General features: G+C 40.0%; 2 protein-coding genes across 2 annotated transcripts; both read left to right on the forward strand.

Annotated features, from left to right (window-relative positions):
• Positions 1-765: 765 nt before the first annotated feature.
• BRS3 (bombesin receptor subtype 3) lies at positions 766-5,298 on the forward strand. The gene is made up of 3 exons (XM_010952516.3): positions 766-1,193; positions 2,774-3,125; positions 4,856-5,298. The coding sequence occupies exons 1-3, from the start codon at positions 766-768 to the stop codon at positions 5,267-5,269; spliced, it is 1,194 nt and encodes a 397-aa protein (XP_010950818.1). The 3' UTR covers positions 5,270-5,298.
• Positions 5,299-9,416: 4,118 nt separating this feature from the next.
• On the forward strand, positions 9,417-26,446 carry HTATSF1 (HIV-1 Tat specific factor 1). The gene is made up of 10 exons (XM_074358805.1): positions 9,417-9,625; positions 9,807-10,047; positions 11,756-11,936; positions 12,594-12,641; positions 13,110-13,264; positions 15,233-15,396; positions 16,674-16,773; positions 22,491-22,580; positions 23,500-23,637; positions 24,166-26,446. Exons 2-10 carry the CDS (start codon positions 9,862-9,864, stop codon positions 25,417-25,419), a joined length of 2,316 nt encoding a protein of 771 aa, XP_074214906.1. The 5' UTR covers positions 9,417-9,625; positions 9,807-9,861; the 3' UTR covers positions 25,420-26,446.
• The last annotated feature ends 46 nt before the right edge of the window (positions 26,447-26,492 follow it).

A 26,492-nucleotide genomic window follows, 5' to 3' on the forward strand; every position in this document is an offset into this window, starting at 1 on the left:
ATAAAAAAGTGTTTTATTAGGACATTCAGAGACAAAGCAACTGGTGGTTTGCCTGGGTTTTTCACCTTGTAAAGATTGCTTTGATATTGTGAAGCACAGCCCTGGTAATATGCAAGGTTGAGAATTACCATGTATCAGGGCTAGGTGATGAGCCCAGGTCACCTAAATTATTCCTCCTTAGAACTAACATCAGTCCTGTCAAAATGTGAATGATTTCTTACTTCGGCAGCCATCTGATATTAAACCTTGAGGACCGGATTCAAGTTTGTGTTTCAGGGGACACACATACTTATTTGCCATGTAAAAGAGAATGCATTAGACCATCTTCTGATTGCAGAGAAATGGGCGCATTCTGGGAGAAAATTGACAAAAATCTATAGGAATCTTCGTGCTTGGATATGGAAACAGAGTGATTCTAATAAACAATAAGCATGATTTAATGACACCTAGGTAGTCATAGGATTCCCCAACAAAGAAGAACAAGCAACTGCAGAGCATTTCCCAAACCCCCCTCCTTCTGTCATGGAAACACCAATAAAACTCCTCCACCTCCCACTCTTCAAGTGCCAGATCAGTAAGCATTTAGCCAAGCATGCTGGGAGACACAGCACAACTGAAGGAAAGGAGTATCCGGATGTCTTGAATTTGCTTGCCATTCTGCTCTGTTCTCCTGCCATCTCATTACTAGACGTAGGCATTAGACGTGACAATCAACCACATTTGAACTGAACAGAAGAAATATTAAAGGCATAGGCTTCAGAAGAAATGTCTCAAAGGCAGTCACCTAATCAGACTTCAATTTCAACCACAAATGACACAGAATCATCAAGCTCTCTCGTTCCTAATCATACCACAAATAAAGGAAGGACCGGAGACAACTCTCCAGGAATAGAAGCATTGTGTGCCATCTATATCACTTATGCTGTGATCATTTCAGTGGGCATCCTTGGAAATGCTATTCTCATCAAAGTCTTTTTCAAGACCAAATCCATGCAGACAGTTCCAAATATTTTCATCACCAGCCTGGCTTTTGGAGATCTTTTACTTCTGCTAACATGTGTGCCAGTGGATGCAACACACTACCTTGCAGAAGGGTGGCTGTTCGGAAGAATTGGCTGTAAGGTGCTCTCTTTCATCCGGCTCACTTCTGTTGGTGTATCAGTGTTCACGTTAACAATTCTCAGCGCTGACAGGTGGGTTTCTTTTCTCACTTATATTTGCCAGGATGTGAAATTAGACAAAAAGAAAGGAAAGCTTGTACTTAGCATTAACGGGCTACTGTGCTGCTTTTCTCACACTCTGTAACCTGTATGTAAGATTGGAAAATGGGGGGGTGGGCATTTTAAATAAAAGTTGGTGTAAAAATCCTGTGTTAGCATCGGAGGACAGATTGTAATTGCGTGCTTTAGGGATCATTTATTCTCTTTGAAGTGTAATTGTTTGAAAGAATACTGAACGGTGTCTCCCCCCCCCCCCAGTTTACTAAGTAAGAGAAATTGTTCCAGGTGTAAAAGAAAAACAATCCATGCTTTATACATCAGTGCAGCCTAGTGGTGCAATATTGTCAACATTAAAACATCCGCATAGGTGTGAAATTGACCACATATGCATTACTGTCTACCGGAAGAATGGTAAAAAGATACGTGCATCTAATGTATTTGAAATGCATCAAATTAATTAACGGCAGCAAAACAGGGAGGCTTTCGGCTTCCCGGTAACTCAGCATACCGTCATCACTTAACTGTATTTGTTTTCTCTATAGACATTCAATGACATTCTCGTTTCCAGAGACATACATTAATCCCGGTTGACTTTTAGAGCTCTATGGATGGAGCGTGTGAGAACCGCTGGCAGTCAGGGTGTTCAGGCTCTGTTAGGATATTTTCAGTCTAAGTAGTGTGTTTTTCTGTGTTCCTATTGTAGAATGATAACCGTGAAAGCATGGGGAAAAAAATTGAGGCTGCAAATGTTAAAAGTGATGCTTTAAAAAGCCTGCAAGAAGCCTGTAAATAATCAATGCCTGGCAGTACCAGGAGGAATAGCTTCTTCAGATTCTAGAATCTGAGAGGAGGAAAAGCTTTCTCTGAGTCTTTTATGGGATTTTGCTTTGACCAGTTTTATATTCTCTTTGAGGGCAGATTTGCTTAAAGGCTATAGATTCTGAGGTGGATTTGTCAGAATAAGGAGACATCTTTGCACAGGTACAGAGTTTCCAATTTCACCCTTGCCTTGCCCTGAATCTACCTGCAGATCAGCTTGGGCAAGAAATTAGCACTTATGAACAGGGAAGAAATTAACCCTCTCCTCTTTCCTGCATAAACTTAGGGAATTCTTTTCTCAAAAAATTGATGACTGCTCACTCCCGAAGAAAGGAGAATTAGGTTTAATATGTCACTTATACTAAAAGGAAGTCTTTTAGAACACTTAAGGTAATACACAGGTAATGAATTACTCTCAGTCACACACAAAATCATGCTGGAAAATATTTATTTGCCCTAAATAGAGGATCTAGAAGAAAAATTATTTTAAAAATGCAAATCTGGACAATCTTGTTATAGTGAATAAAGGACGAGGTGATTAGCATCAATAGAGGATACCAGGAGCTATTATGTGTATTTGAAATCATAATCCTTTCCAGTTGGTTAGTGTTGACTTGGTTATATACACATATGGATAGGAGGTAGAACTGGATGACCACTAAGGTCACCTCTAACCCTACGAGTCAGGAATTTTGATATTGATTTCGACCTTCACTATGATTCTGTGTTTCTAGATACAAGGCAGTAGTGAAGCCCCTGGAGCGTCAGCCCTCCAATGCCATCCTGAAGACCTGTGCCAAAGCCGGCTGCATCTGGATCATGTCTATGATAATTGCTCTACCAGAGGCTATATTTTCAAACGTTTATACCTTTCATGATCCCAACAAAAATGTGACAATTGAAGCATGTACCTCTTATCCTGTTTCTGAGAGGCTCCTGCAAGAGATACATTCTCTGCTGTGCTTCTTAGTGTTCTACATTATTCCACTCTCGATTATCTCTGTCTATTATTCCTTGATTGCTAGGACTCTCTACAAAAGTACCTTGAACATACCTACTGAGCAACAAAGCCAAGCCCGCAAGCAGGTATGTATTAATCAGGACTCATACATGAATTTAGAAGTGAAATGCCTGCTTTTGCACCTGTGAGCAATAGAGGCAATAGCACTATGGTATTTTTGTTATGGTCATGGGCTCTGGAGTCTGTCAGACCCAGGATTTAATTCCATACTAGCTGAGCAATCCTGTGCAAGATACTTAACCTCTCTGAGCCTCAATTTCCTCATGTGGGAAACGACGATGAGGACTGGATGAAATATATGAAATGCTTAGCATAGTTCCAGCTGCACTGTAAACATTCAGTAAATGGTAGGACGACTATCATTAGAAAGGGGGCAGCTGAAGTTTAGGATCAGTCAAAATCACCCCCTGGAATAGTGAGGAACATTGCACAAGGTGAGACTCTAAAGTGAAGTATCTTTTGTTTTAGACGGTTACAGCGTGAGAGAAAAACACAGGATGGTAGGACTGGCAAGAAGCCAGAACATTATTCAATGCAAACCACTTGCACACAGATGAGCAAGCTGGGGTCTGGAGGGGCAAAGTGCCAGTGGTGAGAGAATGCAGTGACTCCCAGAAGCTTAAGACCACTGCAAGACCCAGATGTGCTCTCTTCTTGTAAATATGAACAGAATAAAAAGAATATTAGCAAAACATTGTTCCACTTGATTAAAAAAAAACCCAACACGATTTCTATCTTTCTTGGTTGGGAGGAGATAATTCCATTTACCTCTTGACCAGTACATGGAGAATTCAGTGCCTTTTCTGTTATGTTTTAATTTTTATTTTTTATTGAAGTGTAGTCAATTTACAATGTTAGTTTCAGGTGTATAGCAAAGCGACTCAGATATATATATCTGAGTATATATATATATATATACATATATATATATATATATATATATGTATATATATATATATACACACATATATATATGTATTTCAGATTCTTTTCCATTACAGCTCATTACAAAAAAGTGAATATAGTTCCCTGTGCTACACAGTAGGTCCTTCTTGTTCAGTGCCGTTTTTTTTTTTTTTTTTTTTGAGCTAGTCCATTCGTTTGGTTCAACAGGGGTGCTCAGGAGGCTAAAATTGCATGTTAATGCCCACATGAAGTTATCTTTGCTCTATCTGTGACCACAGGCAGTATCTTCACTTAATCTGGTTCATTTCTCTTATTAAGAGGTGTATGTTGGATATTTTCACACATAAAGGATGGCACATTGTTTTTTTTTTTTTCTTTGACTACATACTTAGAATTCTTATACATTAAAAACAATCTTGGGTACCAATTTGGCAACTTTCAGGAACCCCAGAAGACAATTCTAACCTAGTCAGCCTCTGCTGATGCAGTGAAAGCAATTTTGTATAGCATCTATTTCTTAATTAAAATAAATTTTCAATAATTCCACAACACTCCCTGAGAAAATTGGAGACAGCCTAGAGTATCTTAAAACCGGGAATGGGAGTCTGAATTAGAGCTAACGAGACCAAGATCATGGGTTACCATGTCAATTAACTTGCTGTATTCTATAACCACAGGCTGCCTTCCTGGACGTGCCAGCCAGTAATCTCACAGACATGTTCATAGGCACACCAGTGTGTTAACTGTAAATTTCTATGTAAATCTAGAGAATGGCTTTTAAAAATCAATGCCAGCTAAATATTTTTGTTTGTGTTTGTGTTTGTTTGTTTTGTTTGCTTGTTTGTTTTGGGGGGGGTTGTTGTTTTTGCCATTTTTCTTCCCCCTACAGATTGAATCCCGGAGGCGAATTGCCAGAACGGTGTTGGTGCTGGTGGCTCTGTTTGCTCTCTGCTGGTTGCCAAATCACCTCCTGTATCTCTACCGCTCATTCACTTCTCAAACCTACGTGGACCCCTCTGCCATTCATCTTATTGTCACCATTCTCTCTCGGGTTCTGGCTTTCAGCAATTCTTGTGTAAACCCCTTTGCTCTTTACTGGCTGAGCAAAACCTTCCAGCAGCATTTTAAAGCTCAGTTATTCTGTTGCAAGGCAGGGCTGCCTGACCCTCCTGCTGCTGACACCCCTCTTGACAACCTGGCTGTGACGGGAAGGGTCCCGGGTGCCGCGAGCACTCAGGTGTCTGAAATTAGTGTGACCTTGTTCGCTGGGTGTCGTGTGAAGAAGGAAGAGAACAGAGTCTAGCTTTTCAATTAAAAATGGTATTTTTCCTCCCAGCGTGTGTATTCGACTCTGAGCTATGTGTGGGTATATGGTGTTGAGAGTTTTGCTGTTTATGAACTGTGCTGAAATCTGAGGAGGGGAGGATCCTTACAAGTAAAAGACAAACCATGATTTTCTTCGGTGTACAAACATGAATGTTATTGGGCTTTCTAAATAAAATGAAGCCCCACTAGGTATAGAAAGACACATCTGTATACATCAGTGGGTCCTAAGGGAGGTGGAAGAGGAAGGAAGGTGAAATAAACAAGATGACACTTAAAAATCTAATTTGTTTCCATCACATCTATGACGCTTCTAATTTCTCATATACTCCTGTGATTTGCATAAAACTGTGTGTTTATTATGTGGTGTAAATCTAGAGATTATACTTTGCATATGAAAGGGGATCAAAGAGAAGTAGAACACCTCTTTTCTGTTAATCTCTATTCCATTCATTAGAACTAAAGCTGTCCAGTTGCAAAGAAAATGTTTTGGGGTTAGCGAGTATAAAGTACTGAGTAAGGATCTGGGGCAGGGTGCTTGCCTTACTAGGTCAGCGCTTACTGACTTAATATAGTTCTACTTGTAACTACTGCTGATTGATAACTGGGCAAAGTTATCTTTCACAAATATTGGGAAGAACTTGCCTTCTTCACAGGCAGAGTAAGTGGCCACGATGGTGTCATTTGAGGGTTCCAAAGAAGGACCCCTTTCAAAAAATCTGCAGGAGCCTGCCATTGTCTGAAATGCTTCCTTTAAAGAAATGCCTTTCTTTCTGGTGAGCAGTGCCCTCTTTCTAAAAGATGTAGAAGTACCACGTGAAATCCCTAACACCTAGGTGTGCAGTTGTTATCTGATCTTCTTCCTGCTTGACTTCCTTAAGCCCGATGTGTGCCTAAGTCCTGTAAGAGTATGACCTAATTAATTTCTGCCCTTACGAATCAGGTAGAAGGTTCTGATTTTCTATCCTCTGCTCCTACTTGCTAACACTATAAACTTGTTAACAATTGTTCTTGCAAACAACTGTTGTCAATAGACGTGTCAGATTTAGATCTGTGGTTTCAGACAATGTTTTCTTGGGGCAAATTAAAGCATATGTTTGGCACTATTGATAGTTAAATCTGTACTTTCTAAAACTTGATTTGGGGGTGTGCTTTTGGTAGCTTTGAGCTCTCTTTAAATGCCTTGTGTAATTGTGAACTTTTGCTTAAAATGTGGCTTGAAAAGGGAATATATATTAACACTAGACTTTACATTTCTGTAAAATTGGTTTACTTAAAGTGGGGGGGTGTTAGTATTGTATTAGTATTGTTTTGATTGGACATTGTAATAAGTGGGGAAAAACAAATAAATATGAAATAAAATTTTAAGTGACTGTGTAACTTTATATTCTAAAAATAATACTTCTGACAGAATATCACTGAGAATCCATTTTTAACTCCAAGTTTATTTTCAAGTCCCAAAGCTCCAAAATATTTTACTATTTTCCTCACTCTGGGTAAAAATTACTTCTTTACTCTGCTAAGCATAACATTTTAGAAATAACTTGATAAAAGGACCAGATTACAAAAACTAAGAGAGCTTAGCAGTTGATAAAACTAGAACTCAAAGAACTCTGATTTTCATTCTCAGTAATCCCTAGGTGACTTAGGGATCGGATATAAAATCATTCCCTAAATGGCTTCATAGGGCATCAGCCTCCCATCCAGAGCTGAGGAATGGGTATTAAAATTCATGGCTCTGCTTTGTTTTATTTTGGGAAGGGGATGGTCTCCTTTTTTAACAGATTATCCACATGAGAGCTAACCTTACAAACAGGCCCAAATACCCACAATTTCTCCAACACTGCCTATTGCAGTGTCAGAAATGGTACTATGGAATATTTCATTTCTTTGGAAAGGGACCTAAATGGGGAGGGGGTTGGTGAGGGAGCGCTGGGACACATGAAAAACAAATTTCACATACTTCTCAATTTTGCTCAGGGTCTGCCCTGACCCAAGACTTAGAATAATGGAGCATAATAATATAATATGCTACAAAGCAGGAAAACAAAGTCACCAACTGAGGTAAGTCTTTGTCATTGACGTTGAAAGTATTACAAAACATTCAACACCGGCATACCTCTGGAAAATAGCAAATTTGGGTTTAAAGAATTTCTGCAGTTATAACCATCCTAAGTCAGGGATCCATCAGTCATTTTTCAAAATAAGTTATTTTTATTTCTACTAAGTCTTGAGATTGCAGGAAGTGGGGACAGGAAAGTTCCCAGAGTGAGCTTGAATGGCCACTGAAAAAAAAAAATCTAGTTTTGTATAGTTCAGTAATTTTCCAAATGGTTCCTAGGCCAGGTAGATGACTTCTCTGGCCAGGCAGTCTCTGCTTTTGTAGGTTAATGTATTTTTATCCACCAAGAAGGCCATGGCCTATTAGGCCAGGAGCACAGCACAGATCACCCTTCACAGAGGTCAAAGAGAGAAGAATGTACTTGATACTCAGGGAGAAGCTGGCTGTCTGGATTCTGTCTTCCTGGGTCCAGCAGACCCTCACACAGCCCATTTACATTCCAGTCCTGGAGTTTCAGGAACTACTCCCTATCTTTATAACAAAGGACACCTCCTCCCCCATTTTTGCTTGTTACCTTGAGTGTTTCTGTGACTTGCAAAAAAGCTTGAAAAGATACAGCTTATTAAGACAGAAATACTTCCAGATTACCTCAGTTACTAGGAATTTAATTCTAGGAATCAACAAGAAAATAAGAACAGGAACCAGGCCTCAGAAAGACAGCATTGTTTTGAAAAAGCAAACAACTGTCAGGTCCAAGGCCAAATAGGATGCCACTGCAGGTACAAGCATGCTTAGCTCCCAATTCCACTACTCCACTATTTCGGTGACTCCATGACCCCGCCGCACTGCCTGGGCTTCTCCTCTCACCCCTGGAGGACTTCACCACAGAAGGCCTCTGTTCTGCTTCCTACCTTCCCTACGTGGGCCTCCCGGCTCCTGTGCTGCTCTGACCATGTCCCTGTCTGTTCCACACTCATCCCTCTTTCTGGGAGAGGCTTATTGGTTCAGTGAGTCAAATTCAGTCCAGAATGCGAAGCTACACTGCCAGGTCACCTCACAGGCCTCTGGGTAGCCTTTGGCTGAGTCACGTGGGACCTAAGTATAAGGAAAGTTTTTGGCCACCTGCTCAGAGGAGCCTGTGGATACAGCAGGCGCTCAGTATCACGTGCAGCTGCGTAGCATATTATCACCTATGCTTTGAACTCACTCAGGAATGAAATGGGAGCCCAATAACACACTGCTGAAAACAGCTGTATACTATTTTTAGATCCAGGAAGAACTACTTAGCAATGCTTAACTGACCCTAATAAAATTCTTGTTATCTATATTATAAAAACGCACTCAAGTTCTAAATGTATGCATGTTTTTCCTAACAGACAGACCAAAAAACGGCGGTAGTCGGGCAGTAAAAGTGGTGTGTGTACCGAATGTTAAAAGTTTCAGGTTTGGAGCTTGAGCACGTCCGCATTACAGAGAACAAGGGGCAGGCAACTGCTGCCCTTCCTTCCCAGAGTCATCTCCAGCCTGAGGAAGGTATCGGAGAGACAAAGGAGGGAGCACAGGCTTGGGAAAGAAGGTTGGTCCTTCCACCCATCATTCGTTCATTCATTCATTCACTCACCACATACGCACTAACACCAGACCCCGTATTAGGAGCTCAGGTTACCAAGATGAACTAGAGCCATCGCCGCTCCCAGGGACTTGTAACGAAACCAGAAAAAGACTCGTTTCCCACGCGGAGGAGGGACCTCGGGGCGGAGGAGGTGCGCCTTCCTCTCTCCGCAGGCCCGTCCCGCCCGCCCCGTCCACTCCCCCAAGATGGCGGCCGCCTCGGTGCCCGGCCCGGCGCCGGCCGAGTGGGAACCTTCCCGCGCCTGCGGGCGCCCGGGCCCGGCGGGGACGCCGCGGAGCCCAGCGTCCCCGAGGTGCCGCGCGCTCCTCGCCCCGCGCCCGGGCGGCCCGGGCGGGCATCACCGCGCGGCAGCAAGGCGGCCCCCGGAGCCCCGCCCCCGGGGCCCCACGCCGCCGGCTCGCGTCGGCGCCTGTTGACGCCACTGGGGGCGGGTCGGCGCGACCCGCGACGTCGCGACGCGCCGACAATGGCGGCTGCGTCAGCCTGAGCGGGCCTCCGTTTTCAAGTGATTTCCTGACGTTCCCGCCGGAGCCGTAGTCGCCGCAGACCCGGTCGGTGGCGTGGGCCGCGGCGGCGCGCGTGCGCGCTCTCGCCGCGCCCTGGATCGAGCATCCGCGGCGAGGCCCGGCGGGGCGAGCCAGGTGGGCGGCGGCGCACGCGCGTGCGCGCAGCAGCAGGGAGGGCGGGAGGAGCGGGGAGCGGCGCGGCCGGCGAGCGGCCCCGACTTCCCGGGGGCTGCTGGGGCGCCGCGGGGAGGCGGGCCGGGGGGCGGCGGGGCGCGGGCTGAGCGTGGCCGACCTCCTTTTCTCTGTTCCCCTCCAGAGTCAGATCGGCCTGTTCGCTCGCCCGGACCCTGTCCCTGGGCTAAGTCGGCAAGATGAGCGGCAACAACTTGGATGCGAACGACGAGTTTGATGAGCAGTTGCGAATGCAAGAATTGTACGGAGACACCAAGGACGGCGACACCCAGAAAGATCCCGGCGGAGAAACTGATTCTTTCGGGCAGCAGTCGGCTGACACCCCGTACGAGTGGGACCTGGACAAGAAGGCTTGGTTCCCCAAGGTAAGAGTCGTACGGGCGGCACTGCAGAGCGGGCCCGCCTGGCCAGCCTCGCGGGGCGCTTTCATGTTTTCTTTGCTGAGGTCCTGGGTTAGAGCCCCTCTGGATAGTGACGCTTCTTTTTGTTGTCTCTGTGGCAGAACCGACGTGTAAAGGAACGTAAAACTTTAGGGGTATGTCTTAAATGTAATTTAATTCTTAAGTCTTTTCTATGCCTTATTAATTATATCTGTGAAGGTCATAGTTGGTTATTGCATTGGTGACTGCTTTTTATTACAAAGAGGAAAAACACCGAGAGCAAATTTAGTAGCTGTTGATCTCAGGTAGCCAACCTCACTTACCCCAGGAATTCAGATGTTTTATGTGCAAAACGCAACTTCTTGATTTGAAAAAAAGTCGCTGTTGCTAAATCTTTACTTACTGAACTTTGTATTTCTTTTTACCTTCCTATTAAATTTTGTTCCTAGACATGTAGGTTTGAACCATATCACCACAAGAATACAAGTAGAGGTGCACTGAATATTGGATGAAAAAGATCTGTGCATATTTGCTTAGAGTACTTCGTAATTGTTGAGTATTTTATTTCAGCTTGGAAGTAAAAAGACTAATGTTAAACTTAGTTCTGTAAACTTTTTGATAAAAGTACCCTGTTAATCAAAGTCTTCTATGGGTGGAAAAAAGGATACTAATCGCAGGCTAATCAACTTGCAAGCCAGGAATACAAACCATGTCTCTTGTGTAATTTGAGTGTTATTTTAAAAAATTACTTATTTTAACTTTCTTCTTTCTCGTTTCGTATTTGTGTGTATGTTCCAATCACTCCGAATTGTTGAACTTACTACTTCTCTTCAGTACTGGTAGTGCCAGGTGGAGTGCAGGCTTGGTTTCTTCAGCCTTCTGAGCGCTTTGACCGTGATCTGATAATGGATTAATTTGTGACTCTATCTTTTTATGTTGTGGAAGCCCGTACCTCTTCAAACTTTGAGTTTTAAATTTTCCTCATTCCCGTGTTTACCTGACATTGATTGGTATGAAGATATAACTACATTTCTTTCATTGTGCAATTGTGCTTTTTTTCCCTAAGAGCCAGGAGGATAGATGTGGGTTGGATTTGTTCTGACATTAAATGATAATGTGATTTAATCAGCGATGGAGTTAAAATAAGCATTTAATTTTACAGTTGTTAGTAGCCCCATTCTTTATACACCAAATTAGAGTTCCACCCTGTGTATTCTGCTTACAGATATTAAATATTTAGCCTACATATACTCTTGCTCATCTATATAGTAAAAGAAAATTTGATTCTGTTAGATTATTAGTTGACTATTGGTTTTTATTCTGTTTCATGGTTATCTAGTACTTCCTTGTTAAATTTACTTGTAGCTTTAGTTAAGTAGACTGCAGATACAGTAACTTATAAATGAAACAACTAGAAAAGGTGCCAACATCACTCAAAATGCCTTTAACAGTATCTCAGACTTTTGTGTTGATAATCCAAGTACCCGTGTCTTAATTTTTTGTCATTTTATGCGCAGTTTCCTGCATAAGGTGACCGTTCTTTCGTTTACACTTTAATTACTATTATCCACAGAAACACTTGTATGTTAGGTTGTATAACTGAATATGCTGTTATTTAACACAGTGTAAACTTTTTACGGGAGGAAATCATTTTTGAATTTCTGTATGTGTGTGTACTAAATTTCTTGTTTAGATCACTGAAGATTTCATTGCTACATATCAGGCCAATTACGGCTTTTCTAACGATGGTGCATCTAGCTCTACTGCAAGTGTCCAAGATGTCAGTGCTAGGACTGCGGAGGAACCTCCACAAAGAAAAACCCCCGAACCCAGTGATCCCAAAAAGAGGGGAGAAAAGAGAAAGGCTGAATCAGGCAAGTGGATTCAGCTTGGAAAACATGAGTGTAAAAATTGAAAATGTGTGTGTGTGTGTGTGTATAGTTACTTTTTGGAGAATTTTAAAATAGATTTGACAGAATCATAAGCTGGGTTTTTAAAATTATTATTATTATTTGGGTTCATATGTTGGCTCTCGCCCTGACCTGTGGGTATCGGGTGGGCTGTTTCAATTCAATGCTCAGTTTCTTCCTTCGCGTAATAGAGCTACTATTAATAGATAATCTAAAGTTCTTTTTGTAGGTTTTTTCTTTTTTACTTTTTGAGTTTAATTAAATTGAACTCAAGTTAATTTTGCTTCAGCTTGGCCGGGTCTAACACAGTAGATTGGAGTCAGAAGCCACTTATGCCAAGGCCTAAAGTCAGTGCAAAGATGAGGGTTTTTAGGGTAGTATCAGATTCATAAAGAACCAAGATAAACTACCCATCTTTTTTCAGATAGGGCCCTGAAATGAATTATCTGTCCAAAGATCCAAATACTTTGAAAGCTGCACAGCGATTGGAGTTAGTTTATCTTGTTTTGAGGTTAAGAAAAAGTTTCCGGATGTTTTGAGAAACTGCCACATTGTCAGGATTTCCTAAGGGGACTCTTACCTTTTCTTGCATGTGTTTTATTATTTTATTTTGATTTTTAGGGTGGTTTCATGTTGAAGAAGATAGAAATACAAATGTTTATGTGTCTGGTATGTATACCTTTTTAACCAAATTTAGAGTAGAAAATATTTGATACTGAGATTTTTCACAAAGTGATTTTTAGTTTTCAGTTTCTCTAAATTCTATTTTTTGTCATTGTGCCATTATTTGTTCAGCCATTTACATGAATGAAGAATATGTTTTTTACAAAACTAGGAAAACTTAAGTGTGTGTAACTGCATGCCATCATTTCTGTCTGCTTTAGGTAACTCATAGCAGTTTGCCCCTTCAGATTCATTGATACAAGGCCTAAGCAAAGCATGATTTTAATGTATATTTGAATACATTAAAACATGAAATTTCTTCAGGTCTATAAATGTGAGATTTTTACATACTTTTAGAAAATCAAAATTGCACTCATCTAAGTTACAGAATTCTAATTGGTTGAATTCTTAAGTAGCCCTCACCATTATTGTAGATGTGTTTATAACTTTTTGAAATTTTTCTTAATGTCACAGGTTTGCCTCCAGACATTACAGTGGATGAATTTATACAGCTCATGTCCAAGTTTGGCATTATAATGAGAGATCCTCAAACAGAAGAATTTAAGGTCAAACTTTACAAAGATAATCAAGGAAATCTTAAAGGAGATGGGCTTTGCTGTTATTTGAAGGTCAGTTATGTGGTCAAATAAGTTTCTCCTATCTCCATTTTTAACTCAGGAACCAGGGCTATAATTTTGTATAGGTGGTAACCGGGAGTGAGAGCTATTCAAAGCAGGATGTGAAGAAAACGGAAATTTCAGATCGTACCTGTGTGTATCACATTCACTTGCTCTTCTAAGAAAATATGTTATGAGGTCAAGGTGTTTTGTAAGTCTTAGGTCCAAAGTGCTTCTTTTGTCTTAAAAGAATCCTTGCCGCAAAGATCTCTTTAGGAGTATATGCATATAGTCAGTGCAAAACACGTTTTAAAAATCCACAAAGAAGAGAAAGCCGGTAACATTTTATTTGCCTGTTGGAATGATTTAGACCAGGGTTTGGCAAACTCAGCCCACTGGCTGCCTTTATGAATAAAGTTTTATTGTAACACGGCCACATTCATTCATTTACGCATTTGTCTATACCTCCTTTCAACCTCAGCAGAGTTGAGTGGTTGCAACACAGACCACGTGGCCGACACAGCCTAAAATGTTTATTCACTGGCCCTTTACAAAAGAAGTTTTCTGACCTCTGAATTAGACCATAAAGGAGGTGATAGCTTATGCTTACTGCTTTGAAATATATTTTGAATAGGAGAGAAGAGAGAGTAGTGTTAACAGAAATTTGCAGAACTTTATGTGTTCATGGTACCATAAATTACATGGGGAATAAATTGCATGGGGAAAGTTCATTGTCAAAGGCAGCCATCCTTTTTGGAACACTTGTCTCCTTAGGAGCATGTGTTATGCATTATTGCAGGGTACAAGAGAAATGGACCTAATGATGGCATGTACATGTGTCATGGACCCTGAAAATAATTACAAAGTTAAGTCAAAGTGATAAAACAACAGTACCAGCATCGTGAGTGTGTTGCGAGCATACAACACTTCAGTGAAATCAGAAGAGAGTAGGACTAAACTGGCAGCTTTGAGGGAGAGAGGTTTTTGACCTGTTCTTGAACACGATGGGGTCATACATAAGTATGCCCATTATAGGAAGGTATTTATGTAATTTTCAAATGCAGGGAGATTGAGAGTTTTATAAGTTCTTCAAGGATTACTAACAATCTGTGAACAGATTCTTGGGGGATTTGATTGGATTTTAAAATTTTTAAAGAAGAAAATGGGGTTTTGACAAACTTGATATGTAAAATTTATGACCCATAAAAATGCAAGATTGGCAACCCAGTAAATGGAGTTCCAGAAGAATATAGTTAATTGGTCCAGGATCCATATTTGATTGCATGGCTGAGTTCAGTTCTTTTGAGTTCTCCTCAGATTTTCAGATCTTTGAATCTGTAGAGCTGACAGTTGTCCCCTCTGTTCAGGACCCAGAATCTGCAAAAGTGTTTAGTGTTCAAGCTGTCAGATAATCATCTTCTTCTCAGTATATCACAGACCTACATTTTAATTGGTGAACAAAAAAATTAAAGACTAGCTATGCTATTCCCAGTTCCTTGAGTCATCTAGTTTTTTAAGTAGGAATCTTAGAATTTTAAAACTGGAATGCACCTTAAAAATCATGCAAGTCCATTTGCCTCACTGTATAGATGAGAACTTAGAGACCCCAAGAAGAAAACTACTATTCCAATGATGGTATAACTTTGAACACCTACTGTATGCCAGTCACTACCCTTTATGTGTCTTATTTAATTTTGTCAAGAACTCTGCAAAGATGACATTTCCATTCCCATTTTACAGATTAAGAAATTGGGGCTCAATGATCTTGAATAACTTGCCTAAGTTCACGTAACTGGTTGCGGACAGCTGTGTCTTAAATGCAGGTCTCCTGATACGCATTCTAGAGTTCTTTATCCTAGTGTAGGTGGTTATATTTAAATCTTTATTTTCTGTATAGTCATCATTCATCTAAAGAACTTACGAGTTTTAATTTGGTGTGTAACTTACTGACTGACTGTATCTTGTTTTCCCTTTATAAAGAGGGAATCTGTGGATCTCGCATTAAAACTTTTGGATGAAGATGAAATTAGAGGCTACAAATTACATGTAGAGGTGGCCAAGTTTCAACTGAAGGGGGAATATGACGCCTCGAAAAAGAAGAAGAAGTGCAAAGACTACAAGAAAAAACTGTCTATGCAACAAAAGTGTGTGTTGTTTTCTTTTTGAAAGATTTCACGTAAAAATCCTAGAGTATATTTTTGGTAATAACCACCTAGTTTTGTTCCAAATATGCCTACAAAATATTTTTAAATGATTTCGTTAGATGGTCAGAAACCTTCAGTAACCTGTATAATAGGCAATAGTCTGTATAATTTGGCAGTGGCAATGTTTTCATTTTCTGGGATGTTTATTTTTAATATAATGGGGGCTTAAATGAAATAAGAAAGCCATCTCTATGGAAAATGTTGAGCATGAGACTAAGTAAGATGGTTTAGGTTTATATACCAGAGCTGTTAGTTCATTCTTGATGTGGATTTGAATAAGCTACACCAGGAACTAAATTTTTTCCTACAGGTTTGTTAGTAGGAGTTAGAAATGAGAAACAACAGGTTTTATCACTTTATCATGTACTTGTGGTTGTGTATAGTATATACATGATATCACCATGTTTCTGTTAATCCATTTACTTAATATATTTTTTGGAATATGTTGCTTTTAAGGAAGTAGCCAAAGTGATAAGTACCTTTATCAGAGAGAATTCTAATAGCACTCCTAACAGTATGCTTGAACTAACGATAAAATGATCATGAAAGCATTTAGTTGTGATGCCTATAGTTTTTAGAAAAACAGTTAAAATAGATACCTGAAAATTTTATAAACGAAATCAGTAAAATTTAAGATTGTGACAGAGTGAGTAGTTTTACAAATTTCGATGCAGTTTGTTTTTTATAATCATAAAACACCCAAAAACCAGTACAATTTGAACATTTTCTTGGCCTCAAAGTATATTTTCCTAGATAGTCACAGGTACTAAATAATTAGCAATTTTTCTGGAGTCTCATTGGAATGTTTGTAACCAGATAGCAGTTCTGAAAAAATATATATTCTGGGGATTTCAGGTCCATCTTTCACCTACACACTATTTTTATTTCAGAAAGTTCTAATGGAACTGTGACTAAAATACACATTATTGTTCCGGAATCAGATTCTCAAAAAATACTCAATAAGGGGCATGGGGGCACAGCTCAGTGGTAGAGTGTGTGCTTAGCATGCATGAGGCCCTGAGTTCAATCCCCAGCACCTCCACTAAACAATAAATAAATAAATCTAATTACCTCCCCCCAACAGCAAATAAATAAATAAAAAAGACAAAATTTTTAAAAATACTCGATAAAGGATCGTATTAACAGCTCATTTTTCTCTCTCTCCAACAAGTCGGAAACAAAATTCACAGCTTCTTATTCCTGCTTTGTGACATTAGGCAGTTGGATTGGAGACCTGAGAGGAGAGCTGGCCCGTCCCGAATGCGCCACGAGCGAGTTGTCATCATCAAAAATATGTTTCATCCTATGGATTTTGAGGTAGGAGGCAGTGTTCTTACTGAGAGAAGGATGGATATGCTGTCTTTCAAGAGAGCCCAAAGCTTGCCTCACCCCATCTTCCTCGTGTCACATCCTGCACGTTCATGTCGTTGTCAGGGTAGGAAAATGGAGCCAAGAATCAATCGAAAGTTTCAGGTTTTCCCGTGTTTAGCCCAGTGTTCTTTTAATTGTCTCCTAGGGAAGCCTGTTTAATACCCATACTCTGTACCCAAATGGCAGCTACTTGGTATGGGAAGTGATTAAAAATATAATCTTTATTTTTTTAAACATTTTTTTATTGAGTTATAGTCAGTTTACAATGTTGTGTCAATTTCCAGTGTCAATTTTTCAGTTATACATGAACATACATATATTCATTGTCACATTCTTTTTTGCTGTGAGCTACCACAAGATCTTGTATATATTTCCCTGTGCTATATAGTATCATCTTGTTTATCTATTCTACATATGCCTGTGAGTATCTACAAATTATGAACTCCCAGTCTGTCCCTTCCCACCCCCCTCCCCCTTGGCAACCACAAGTTTGTATTCTATGTCTATGAGTCTGTTTCTGTTTTCTATTTATGTTCTTTTTTTTTTAAAGATTCTTTAAAAGATTTATGGGAGTTGCTTACAGATTTTGAGTGCGGTGCAACAGTACAAGCTGATTTTGGTGAGGAGGACCAAATTCACACTTGGAAATGAAAGCTTCACTTCAGTAACTAAAAGTTTGATCCTGAAAAATTCTTAGGTTAATCAAGTACAGCCCCTGACATTTAGGTGGTGGAGGTGGTTTTTCAGGACCTAATTTTTACAAAACTCTTTAGTGGCTATCAAGAGGACTTTATAATACTTGGCGTCCATGTAAGATTCCAGGAACAGCAAGTAAAAAAGTGTATAAAGGAGGAAGAGCTACTAGAGAGGTTTAAGGAATATTAATTGCCCTCCGGGTACCTTGTGTTGCGTCCTGCTTCTTGTCCTCATCTTCGTGTTTTGGCGTAGACGGATGGGCTCGTTCATGGAAGAACAACTCTTTATTCTCTACCTGGGTTCTGAAATTAATGAGAACAAGTTACGCATAAGAAAAAAACATTCATAATGAAAAATTTAGCCCACTCTTGTTCCTTTTGTGCATGTAAACAGTCAGAATGGCAATATCATTTTAGCCCTGTAGAGAGAGCCCCAAAATGGTCTGTCGAGCTCCATCCCTGCAAATAGTGATGTGATAAGGTTTACCAGACACCTTTGGAGTCTGTATCTTGAGATCATTGGGAAGATACAATGGTCTGTTTATAATGTTTGATGTCTGTTCTGACTAGAATCCTGAAGAATCTTGAAATAGAATAGAGCTGCTGTATTTAGGCTTACGGCGTTAATGAAGTATGTTTAAAAAACACACATGTACAGATGCACACTAGCTACTTTTTGAAATGCTGTCCCTGCCGGCTGGGGCTGTGAAAGGCATGCATAGATGGATCATGGTATCTAGTCTAGTAGGTACAGCTCCAGAATTTCCTACAATTTATCCACAGTTTATTTCCCTGGTAAAGAATTAGGTTTTTTTTTTTTAATTAATTGACCCATTAATTTCTGTCACTTGAGGTCCTTCATTCATAGCATTCCATACTCCTAACACTTGAATGTGAATATAAATGCAAACTTAATTCAAAGTATCTGGGACCTCTGCAATTTGAAGTCTATTGTGTAATAATTTTTTACATGTTTCTGCCTCCTACCTTGCTCATTGAGATACATAATTTAAGTCTAATTATCACCCTGGGCAGACTTAAGTTTTCCTAGCTTAACAAATACTCTTTCCTGCAAAAAGCCACATTTATTCTTCCTTGACTCCTACAAATTCCTTCCAGTGGATATTTGCAAGGATAGATTTTCACACTTGTAAATTCTTAACTTTTTTTTTTTTTTAGAAAAACCCTTACTGGTTGAATATAAACTTTAGAGTTATAGAGCCTTTATATTACCCAGTTTTATGTTATTGATAGCATTTATTATTATCTGCTGTGACATTCCCAGGGCTTAGAATTGTACTTGGCACACATGGCACACAGTGGGCCCTCAATATATATTAATAGGCCCTCAACATTCTCATTAATATGAAGAAAAAGTGAAAAAATGATTGAATGAAACCCTTTTTACTCACAAGGCAGAGTCTTTTCATTCACTCAGGGAATAAAACATTTTCTCTTAACGTCTTTGCAAATGAAGGAACGTTTTCAGATGGTTATGGCACAAAGGCTGGGAGGGCAGTGATGGGCCTCAGAGTTCACAGGCAGAGAAGCCCTTGGCGCTGTCCTTGTTTGCCCATCTGCCTGGTCTCGTGTGGTCTGACCAGCTTGAGGGGAACCTGTCAGCCACCTTGGCTTTTTGTTAGCGTTTCTGTGGGTCTGGACCTGAGAAGTGTATCAGTATAGACCTGTCTACACAGTATAGACAGTCTACCAGTAGTAGACTGTCCAGTGTGCTAGACTTTAGCCACATGTGGTTATTTAAATTAATTAAAATGAAATAAAATAAAAATTCAGTTCCTCAGTTGTACTAGCCACATGTGGCTACTAGCTACTATGCTGGATAATGGAGTTGTTCATTTCTGTCCCCACAGGAGGTTCTATTGGACAACACTGGTATTACATATATATTATATTATATAATTTTTGTTAGAGGTGTTCAACTGGAAAACTGCTTTCATTAGACTTTTTGGGGGAGTGTTTGATTTGACTTAAGATTCCATATGAATCTAAAGAGCAGACATCAACAAAAACAATTGTCAGGTCACCAAGGGTGTCAGAAATCAGATTTCAGGGCGTGGAATACAGGCATACCTTGTTTTACTGCACTTTGCAGACACTGCATTTTTTTTTTCTAACGAATTGAAGGTTTGTGGCAACCCTGCATGGAGCAAGTCTGTTGGTGCCATTTTTCCAACAGCATTTGCTCACTTCGTTTCTGTGTGTCGTATTTTGGTCATTCTCTCAGTTCAAACTTTTTCATTATTATTCTATGTGTTCTGGTGATCTGTGATCAGTGATCTTTGATGTTAGTACTATGACTTACTAAAGGCTCAGATGATGGTTAGTATTTTTTAGCAATAAAGTATTTTTTAATTAAGACATGTACATTGTTTTTTAGACATAATGCTAGTGCACACTTAGTAGACTACAGTATAGTATAAATATAACTTTTATATGCACTTGAAACCCCCCAAAAATTGTGAGACGTGCTTTATTGTGGTATTTCCTTTATTGCCCTGCAGTTAAAAAGAACCTGCAGTATCTCCAAAGTATGCCTGTATATTTTCATCTCAAACAGTTCACCAATGTTAGAATCAAAATTCCTAAAAATACTCTTTGGTATTAGGGTGAATGAAGACTGATACTTTAAATGTAACTTTAGGGGGTATTCAGTATTTAATTCAAAGCCTTACTTAAAAATTCATGCCTGGAAAATTTGAACCCTAAGAGATGAAGAACCAAAACTCGGATGCAAAGGGAGCTTTCTCGTTGTGTATACCAGCGCTGTCCAGTAGGAGTATCATGTGAGCCACAGGTGTAATTTAAATTTTTCTAGTAGTAACAATACAAATACAACATGAAACTGGGGAAATTAATTTTAATCATGATTTTTATTTAACCCAGTATATCTGAAATATTATAATTTCAATATTAGTATAAAAATGTTAAAAAGCTATGCTACATTTTTTTTTTCCTTTTGGTACTAAATTTTCAAAATCTGGTATTCATTTCACACCTGCAGCACACCTCAGTGTGGAGTAGCCGCATTTCAAGTGCTTGGCAGCCACTTGTGGTTCGTATCCACTCTCTTGGATGGTGTAGGTTTAGCTTGGAAAGGAATGAGGAATATGGCTTATTCCTAGGAAAGGAAAACACCACCCTGGAAAAAAATTGACTGCGGAATGTTTCAGCGTATCAGTCTGAGTTCAGTCTAAGGCTGTTGCTTGCAAAGTGTTGTTCTTAAAAAAATTTTCATGCTTTAGGTTAAAAATATTTCTAAGAGGAGGGGATTATTATCTTTAAACCTCATGATACTATATAGCAGTGAAGATATATTAGTTTTTCAAGCTGGTAAAAATGAAAACAGGGGTCTGGGAAGACTCCGCTGAAATTTGACACCCTGGTAGGAAGGGTACATAGATTTTGATAAAGAAGGTAGTGCTCCCCGCCCCCTATGATGGAATCATGCTTAAATTTTTCAAATATTTTGAAACAATTTTTGTTTTTAATATAATCCTGATTTCTCTTGGTAAACAAAATGGAGGTATTAGGAACAGTTTATCAGACTCTGAAAAAGCTTTTATTGACTGTTCATCGTGTGTAAAAGACTGTGCTGTATCCTGTGAGGTATTCAAAATTCAGTCAAACAAGATTCCTCCCTGCGCAAAGCACACCATCTGATAGGAGTTAACCACACACACATCCCTAAAGCCGTCGCGTGACTTTGCCAGATGACTTTTGTGCTCCATTCCCCATTCCTCTCAGGTCTGAGAATTCTCTATAAAACAAATTGGCATATTCTCCAAAGTTAGATTTTATAAGTGGGAGAAATCCAGCGTCCTGCCACTATAGCTGTAGAAGCCTCAGGTTTATATGATTTTATATTTGTGACTTTAAATGTGATTTCAGTAACTGCCTGCCAGTTGATTATTTTTGCTTTTTGTTAGAACTTTAGAAAGGATAAGCCACTTGTCATTTTTTGCTGTTCCTCTTTAGTTGGCAAGGAAAATAAAAACCTATGAGATAGATGAATTGAAATGTTTCCTAAAAAGTGTAAAAAGTATAAGTCTGCTTCAGCAGAAATTCATAGATCGAATATCCTTGTTTATATTTGTATGTAGTTGAAATTCAAGTTGATAATGTGACTTTTTATGAGCCTTTTTCATGCACTGGGACTTGGAGAAAGGTTTGTTAGTTCCCACAGGGAACCTTAAATCCTTTTGTTGCTGGGGCGGGGGTGGGTGGGGGAGAGCCCACCGGAACTCGAGACCACGAGAAGCAGCAGTGCTTGAGTATTGTTCATAGACTCATAGTTGCGAGAAGGCAGTAGCTAAGAACGTGTTTTACTGTGTGCTTAACAACAGCTTATTTGTGTGGTCCTGTTGCAGTGTGGTAGGAGACAAAATGAACAGGAACCCTTATAAGGGGGGTTACCCTGAGAATTAAAGTCGAGTCTTGGAAGCACAAAGAATAACCTTAGAACACTTAGTCAATGAAAGGGATATATCTCTCCCCATTGCAACATTTCTGTAAATAGGAATCTATACAAAACACAAAGCAAAGGTTTCTTATCGAGACAGTCATGGTGATGCCCGTGCAGAACATAGGAATCAGCGATCTCTGAGTTAATACTGTCACAGGACTTCTCTTGTCCCTACAGCTGCTGTTACTTGGGATTTCCACTGCCATTTGCCTTCCCTCTCTTTTGCCCCAGCACACTCCTCCTCCCGCCTACGGCACTTGTCCATCCCCCTGTCCTACAGCAGGGCAGACCCGTGGTGGTGGCAGCAGCCATGGTAGTCTAACTCCATTTGATTTTGATTTTTTTCATTTTGCAGACTGCAGACAAACATAACTAACCTTAAGCAAAACCTTTTCTTATCTGTTGGTTTGTCAAAGAAATTTGATTCTCAGGATTTGGACTTAAAGAAGGGGGCAAACCTGTAATAATCATGTGTGTGTTTGCAGGATGATCCACTGGTGCTGAATGAGATCAGAGAAGACCTTCGAGTAGAGTGTTCAAAGTTTGGACAAATTAGGAAGCTCCTTCTCTTTGATGTAAGTTTATGACTTAGACAATGTTTCCTAAAGCAATTTGCTTCCATTTTAGTAAGTTATTGCCAGATGTCAGTATGCCCCCAGATTTCGGGTTAATGTTTTTATATAGTAGGCCTGCTATCTAGTGGTAGTTATCTGTTAGCAGTATTAGATAGGATATTTAGATGAACATGGATTACAGGTCAAGGTTTTGATAGACTTGGTGTGCCTTGGTTATTTTCTTTTATCATCACTCTGGAGTATATGATCAGGTGAAAGAAAGCACAGAAAACATATATGAGACCTTACAGTTCCGTATTTGCCCACGTTTCCCCCTCTTTGTGAGTTACTTCTCCCTCCATATTTGGAGAAGAACAATCAAGAAAAATATTCTCCCGCATGTTCCCCTCCTCACCTTCTGCTTACATCCAAAACTGACACACAATAATTGAGTCACCATTTATTGATCATAGACTACAATCAACACTTTACCTGTTATCCCATTTAATCCTCATAATCCTTGGACATTGGAAGGTGCTGTTTGACCCATTTTCTTTATTTACCCATTTTACAGATGGGGAAGTTTAGAGATTGAGCGCCTTGCCCAAGGTCATTCAGCTAGTCAGTGGCAGAGCCAGACTTCAGTCCCAGGGCTCTTCAGCTTCAGAGTCCACATTTGTAGCAACCATACAGTTTTGCTTCTCATTAGACAGTGTTATCGGCAAAAACATTTCAAAGTATATCATGCTTGGTTTTTGCTAGACAAGGTTCAGCTAAAGAAGCAGCTAGGTGTGTGTCACTGGCTGGCGTAAAAGGGAAGAAAGACTTCATACGTAAAGTCTTTAGCTCAAATGATCAGGAAGAACACTACTTACCTACTTCGTCAAATGTATATGTTTTATCCTAAACCTTCTCATTCATCTTTTCTTTATCTTTCTAGAGACACCCTGATGGTGTGGCATCTGTGTCCTTTAGGGATCCGGAGGAAGCTGATTATTGTATTCAAACCCTCGATGGAAGGTGGTTTGGTGGCCGTCAAATCACTGCCGAAGCCTGGGATGGGACTACAGATTATCAGGTGAGTTCTGCAGCTGTCAAGGGTGCATGAATTGTTCCATTACCGAGAAACACTGATCTAGCAGGTTTTCACGTAAGTGTTGGGTTCCGTTTAATCTGTTTACTGTAAACCAGTACTTCTTTTAAGTACTACATTACATTCAGAGCACAGAAAGAGAAGTGTTTCATTCTTTCGGTTTATAGCCCTGAAATCTTGAAGTTTGCTCAGAATAAGCAATAAGAACACGTTAAACCAAAGCGTTTCTCTTCTTTCCTGCGTCGTAAAATACAGGCAGTTCAAAGATTAACTTTTTAATTGATGAGGCTTTCCTGCAGTACTGTGGTGTTGGGCATTTATTTAAATGATCCTAAGGTCAGCTCTAGTAAATCAGGATGGAAAGTTTTGAAAACTGAAGATAGAGAATTGCTTCAATTTCCTAAAAGAGATGCCTTAGAAAATCAGAGTACTTTTGATGTTACAAATGCTCAGAGCCACTGTTACTCTTTTTGCCCAAAACATATTGTAATGGCAGTTTTCTTATGCACACAGGTGGAGGAGACCACGAGAGAAAGGGAGGAAAGGCTGAGAGGATGGGAGGCTTTCCTCAATGCTCCCGAGGCCAACAGAGGCCTTCAGCGTTCAAATTCCGTCTGCGCTCCAGAAAAGGCAGGACCTTCTAGAGTCAGGCATTTTTCAGAGCACCCTGGCACATCATCTAAAACGAATGTTCAAGAAGGCGCAACCGAAATGGCATTTGAAGAACCTATAGATGAAAAGAAATTTGAAAAAACGGAAGATGGGGGAGAATTTGAAGAAGCTGCTTCTGAAAAAGATGCAAAAGAAAGTGGCCCTGAAAAAGAGGCTGAAGAAGGCTGCCCCCAAAAAGAATCTGAAGAGAGCTGCCTCGCAAGAGAGTCTGAGGAAGGCTGTCTCAAAAGAGAGCATGAAGAAGACACCCCTGAGCAAGAGTCTGGAGAAGGCAGCCCCGAGGAAGGGTGCGAAGGGGATAGTCCTGAAAAGGAGTCAAAGGAAAATGGCCCTGAAAGAGAGGCCAGAAAGAAGAGACTCAAAACGGATCGTGAGGAGAATGGCCTGGAAGAAGAAGGCCCCAGCAAGGGGTCTGATGGGGAGGCCAGCCCCCAAAAGGCAGCCGAAGACGACGACTCAGAACAGGAGTCTGAAGACCACTCGGAAAAGCAGTTTGAAGATGGCTCTGAAAAAGAGTTAGAAGAAAACGGCCTGGAGAAGGGCTGTGCCGAGGAGGGCTCTGACAAGGAGTCTAATGAAAACGTTCTTGAAAAAGAGTCAGAAGAAAATGACTCTGAAAAATCAGAATTCGAAGATGACAGCTCGGGAAAAGTGTTTGATGAAGAAGGCTCTGAGAAAGAGTTTGACGGCGAGTCAGATGAGAAGGAAGAAGAGGAAGAGGCATATGAGAAAGTATTTGATGATGAGTCGGAGGAAAAAGAGGACGAAGAAGATGCAGATGAGAAGGGGCTCGAAGATGCTGATGAAAAGGATGAAGAAGATGATGCAGATGAAAAGGTGTTTGAAGATTCCGACGGAAAAGAGGACGAGGAAGAAGTAAATGTGAAGGAAGATGAAGACATAGATGAAAAGGTGTTCGAAGATGAAGATTCCAACGAGAAGTTGTTTGACGAAGAAGATTCCAGTGACAAATTATTTGAGGATTCTGATGAGAGAGGGACCACGGGTGGTTTAGGGAAAGTTAAGGAAGAAGGGCCCCCGTCCACAGGCAGCAGCTTTGTCCTCAGTAGTGATGATGATGATGACGATATTTAATCCCTTAAACTTGCTTTGTTAGGGAGATTCCTCCATCTACATTTTGCCTCTGCTGCAGGGTAATTACTAGTAGTGTTACATGAACGTGTGCGGTGCATAGTGATAGGATGCCATCAGATTAATGCAGTGAATTTTTTCATTGTTACTGTACTTAATGATTTTAAGTGTATGTTCATTGGCTGTTCAGTTAAAACTTCATAGCGTAATACAAGCAAACTGGATACTTGTCCTTTGTCAGATTTATTAAATGCATGCAGAATAATATTTTTTAAAGTATTCTAATTGAAGTTTGTGATATTCAAAAATAAAAAATAAGTTGTTAATATGCAGAAGCTGAATTTTGGACTTGAGTTAAATTGCATTTTTAAATTCTTGCTATTGCTCTATTCATACTAAAGTTTGATTTTTCCAGGGACTTGAAAAATCCGTTAGGAGTCTCCTTGCTTCCAGCTTTTGTTACCACAGATGTCCCCATTTCCCTCTCTAACCAGAACATGCTACTAAAACTTAGAAAGCAAAGAATACTTTGGAGTTTTCCCTGCCCAGTCCTTGCCAGTTACTTTTCTCTTTTCTACCCTATTCCCACAAAAATTGGCTCTTAAATGTGCACAAGTGAACTTCCCGAGGTCCACAGCTTCCATTAAGGAAAATCTAGAGGAAGTCAGAATTCTACTGTGTACTGTTTGGGCTCCTCTGACGTTGATTACAGTTACAGGATTTTTCCCCAGGAAAGTGTGTGCACACACTACACAACCTTTTGTGTCTGCAGTTTGGGGGAGGTTCGTGGATTCCCTGGAGTTTAAGAACTTTTGTCACTCATATTTTAGGTTTTTTTGTTTTTGATTTTGTTCTAGGATCATGGTACCTAGTACTATGCTAAGTTGTGTAGTCCTGATAAGAATTTGGATCTTTCTTGATTGCGCTTTCCAAATTAAGTATTGATGACTTGACTTCTGATGTAGCATTAAGAAGTTCTTCTCATAAATTTAGAAGAATTAAAATAAACTGCATTGGTGCTTTTTCATTATACCGTCTGTCAGTGTAATCATTACCCTCTTTAGACAGAAAAGAGT

The sequence above is a fragment of the Camelus bactrianus genome, chromosome X (assembly GCF_048773025.1).
Source record: "Camelus bactrianus isolate YW-2024 breed Bactrian camel chromosome X, ASM4877302v1, whole genome shotgun sequence".
In the NCBI taxonomy this organism is placed as follows: Eukaryota; Metazoa; Chordata; class Mammalia; order Artiodactyla; family Camelidae; genus Camelus; species Camelus bactrianus.

What these genes read in the sequence shown, in the direction of transcription:
- BRS3 (XM_010952516.3), top strand. Translation starts at nt 766, where the DNA reads ATGTCTCAAAGGCAGTCACCTAATCAGACTTCAATTTCAACCACAAAT. An exon ending in ACAATTCTCAGCGCTGACAG is followed by an intron (nt 1,194 to 2,773) that starts GTGGGTTTCTTT and finishes CTGTGTTTCTAG; the next exon opens with ATACAAGGCAGTAGTGAAGC. An exon ending in AAAGCCAAGCCCGCAAGCAG is followed by an intron (nt 3,126 to 4,855) that starts GTATGTATTAAT and finishes TTCCCCCTACAG; the next exon opens with ATTGAATCCCGGAGGCGAAT.
- HTATSF1 (XM_074358805.1), top strand. Translation starts at nt 9,862, where the DNA reads ATGAGCGGCAACAACTTGGATGCGAACGACGAGTTTGATGAGCAGTTG. An exon ending in AGAAGGCTTGGTTCCCCAAG is followed by an intron (nt 10,048 to 11,755) that starts GTAAGAGTCGTA and finishes TTTCTTGTTTAG; the next exon opens with ATCACTGAAGATTTCATTGC. An exon ending in ATGGGACTACAGATTATCAG is followed by an intron (nt 23,638 to 24,165) that starts GTGAGTTCTGCA and finishes TTATGCACACAG; the next exon opens with GTGGAGGAGACCACGAGAGA.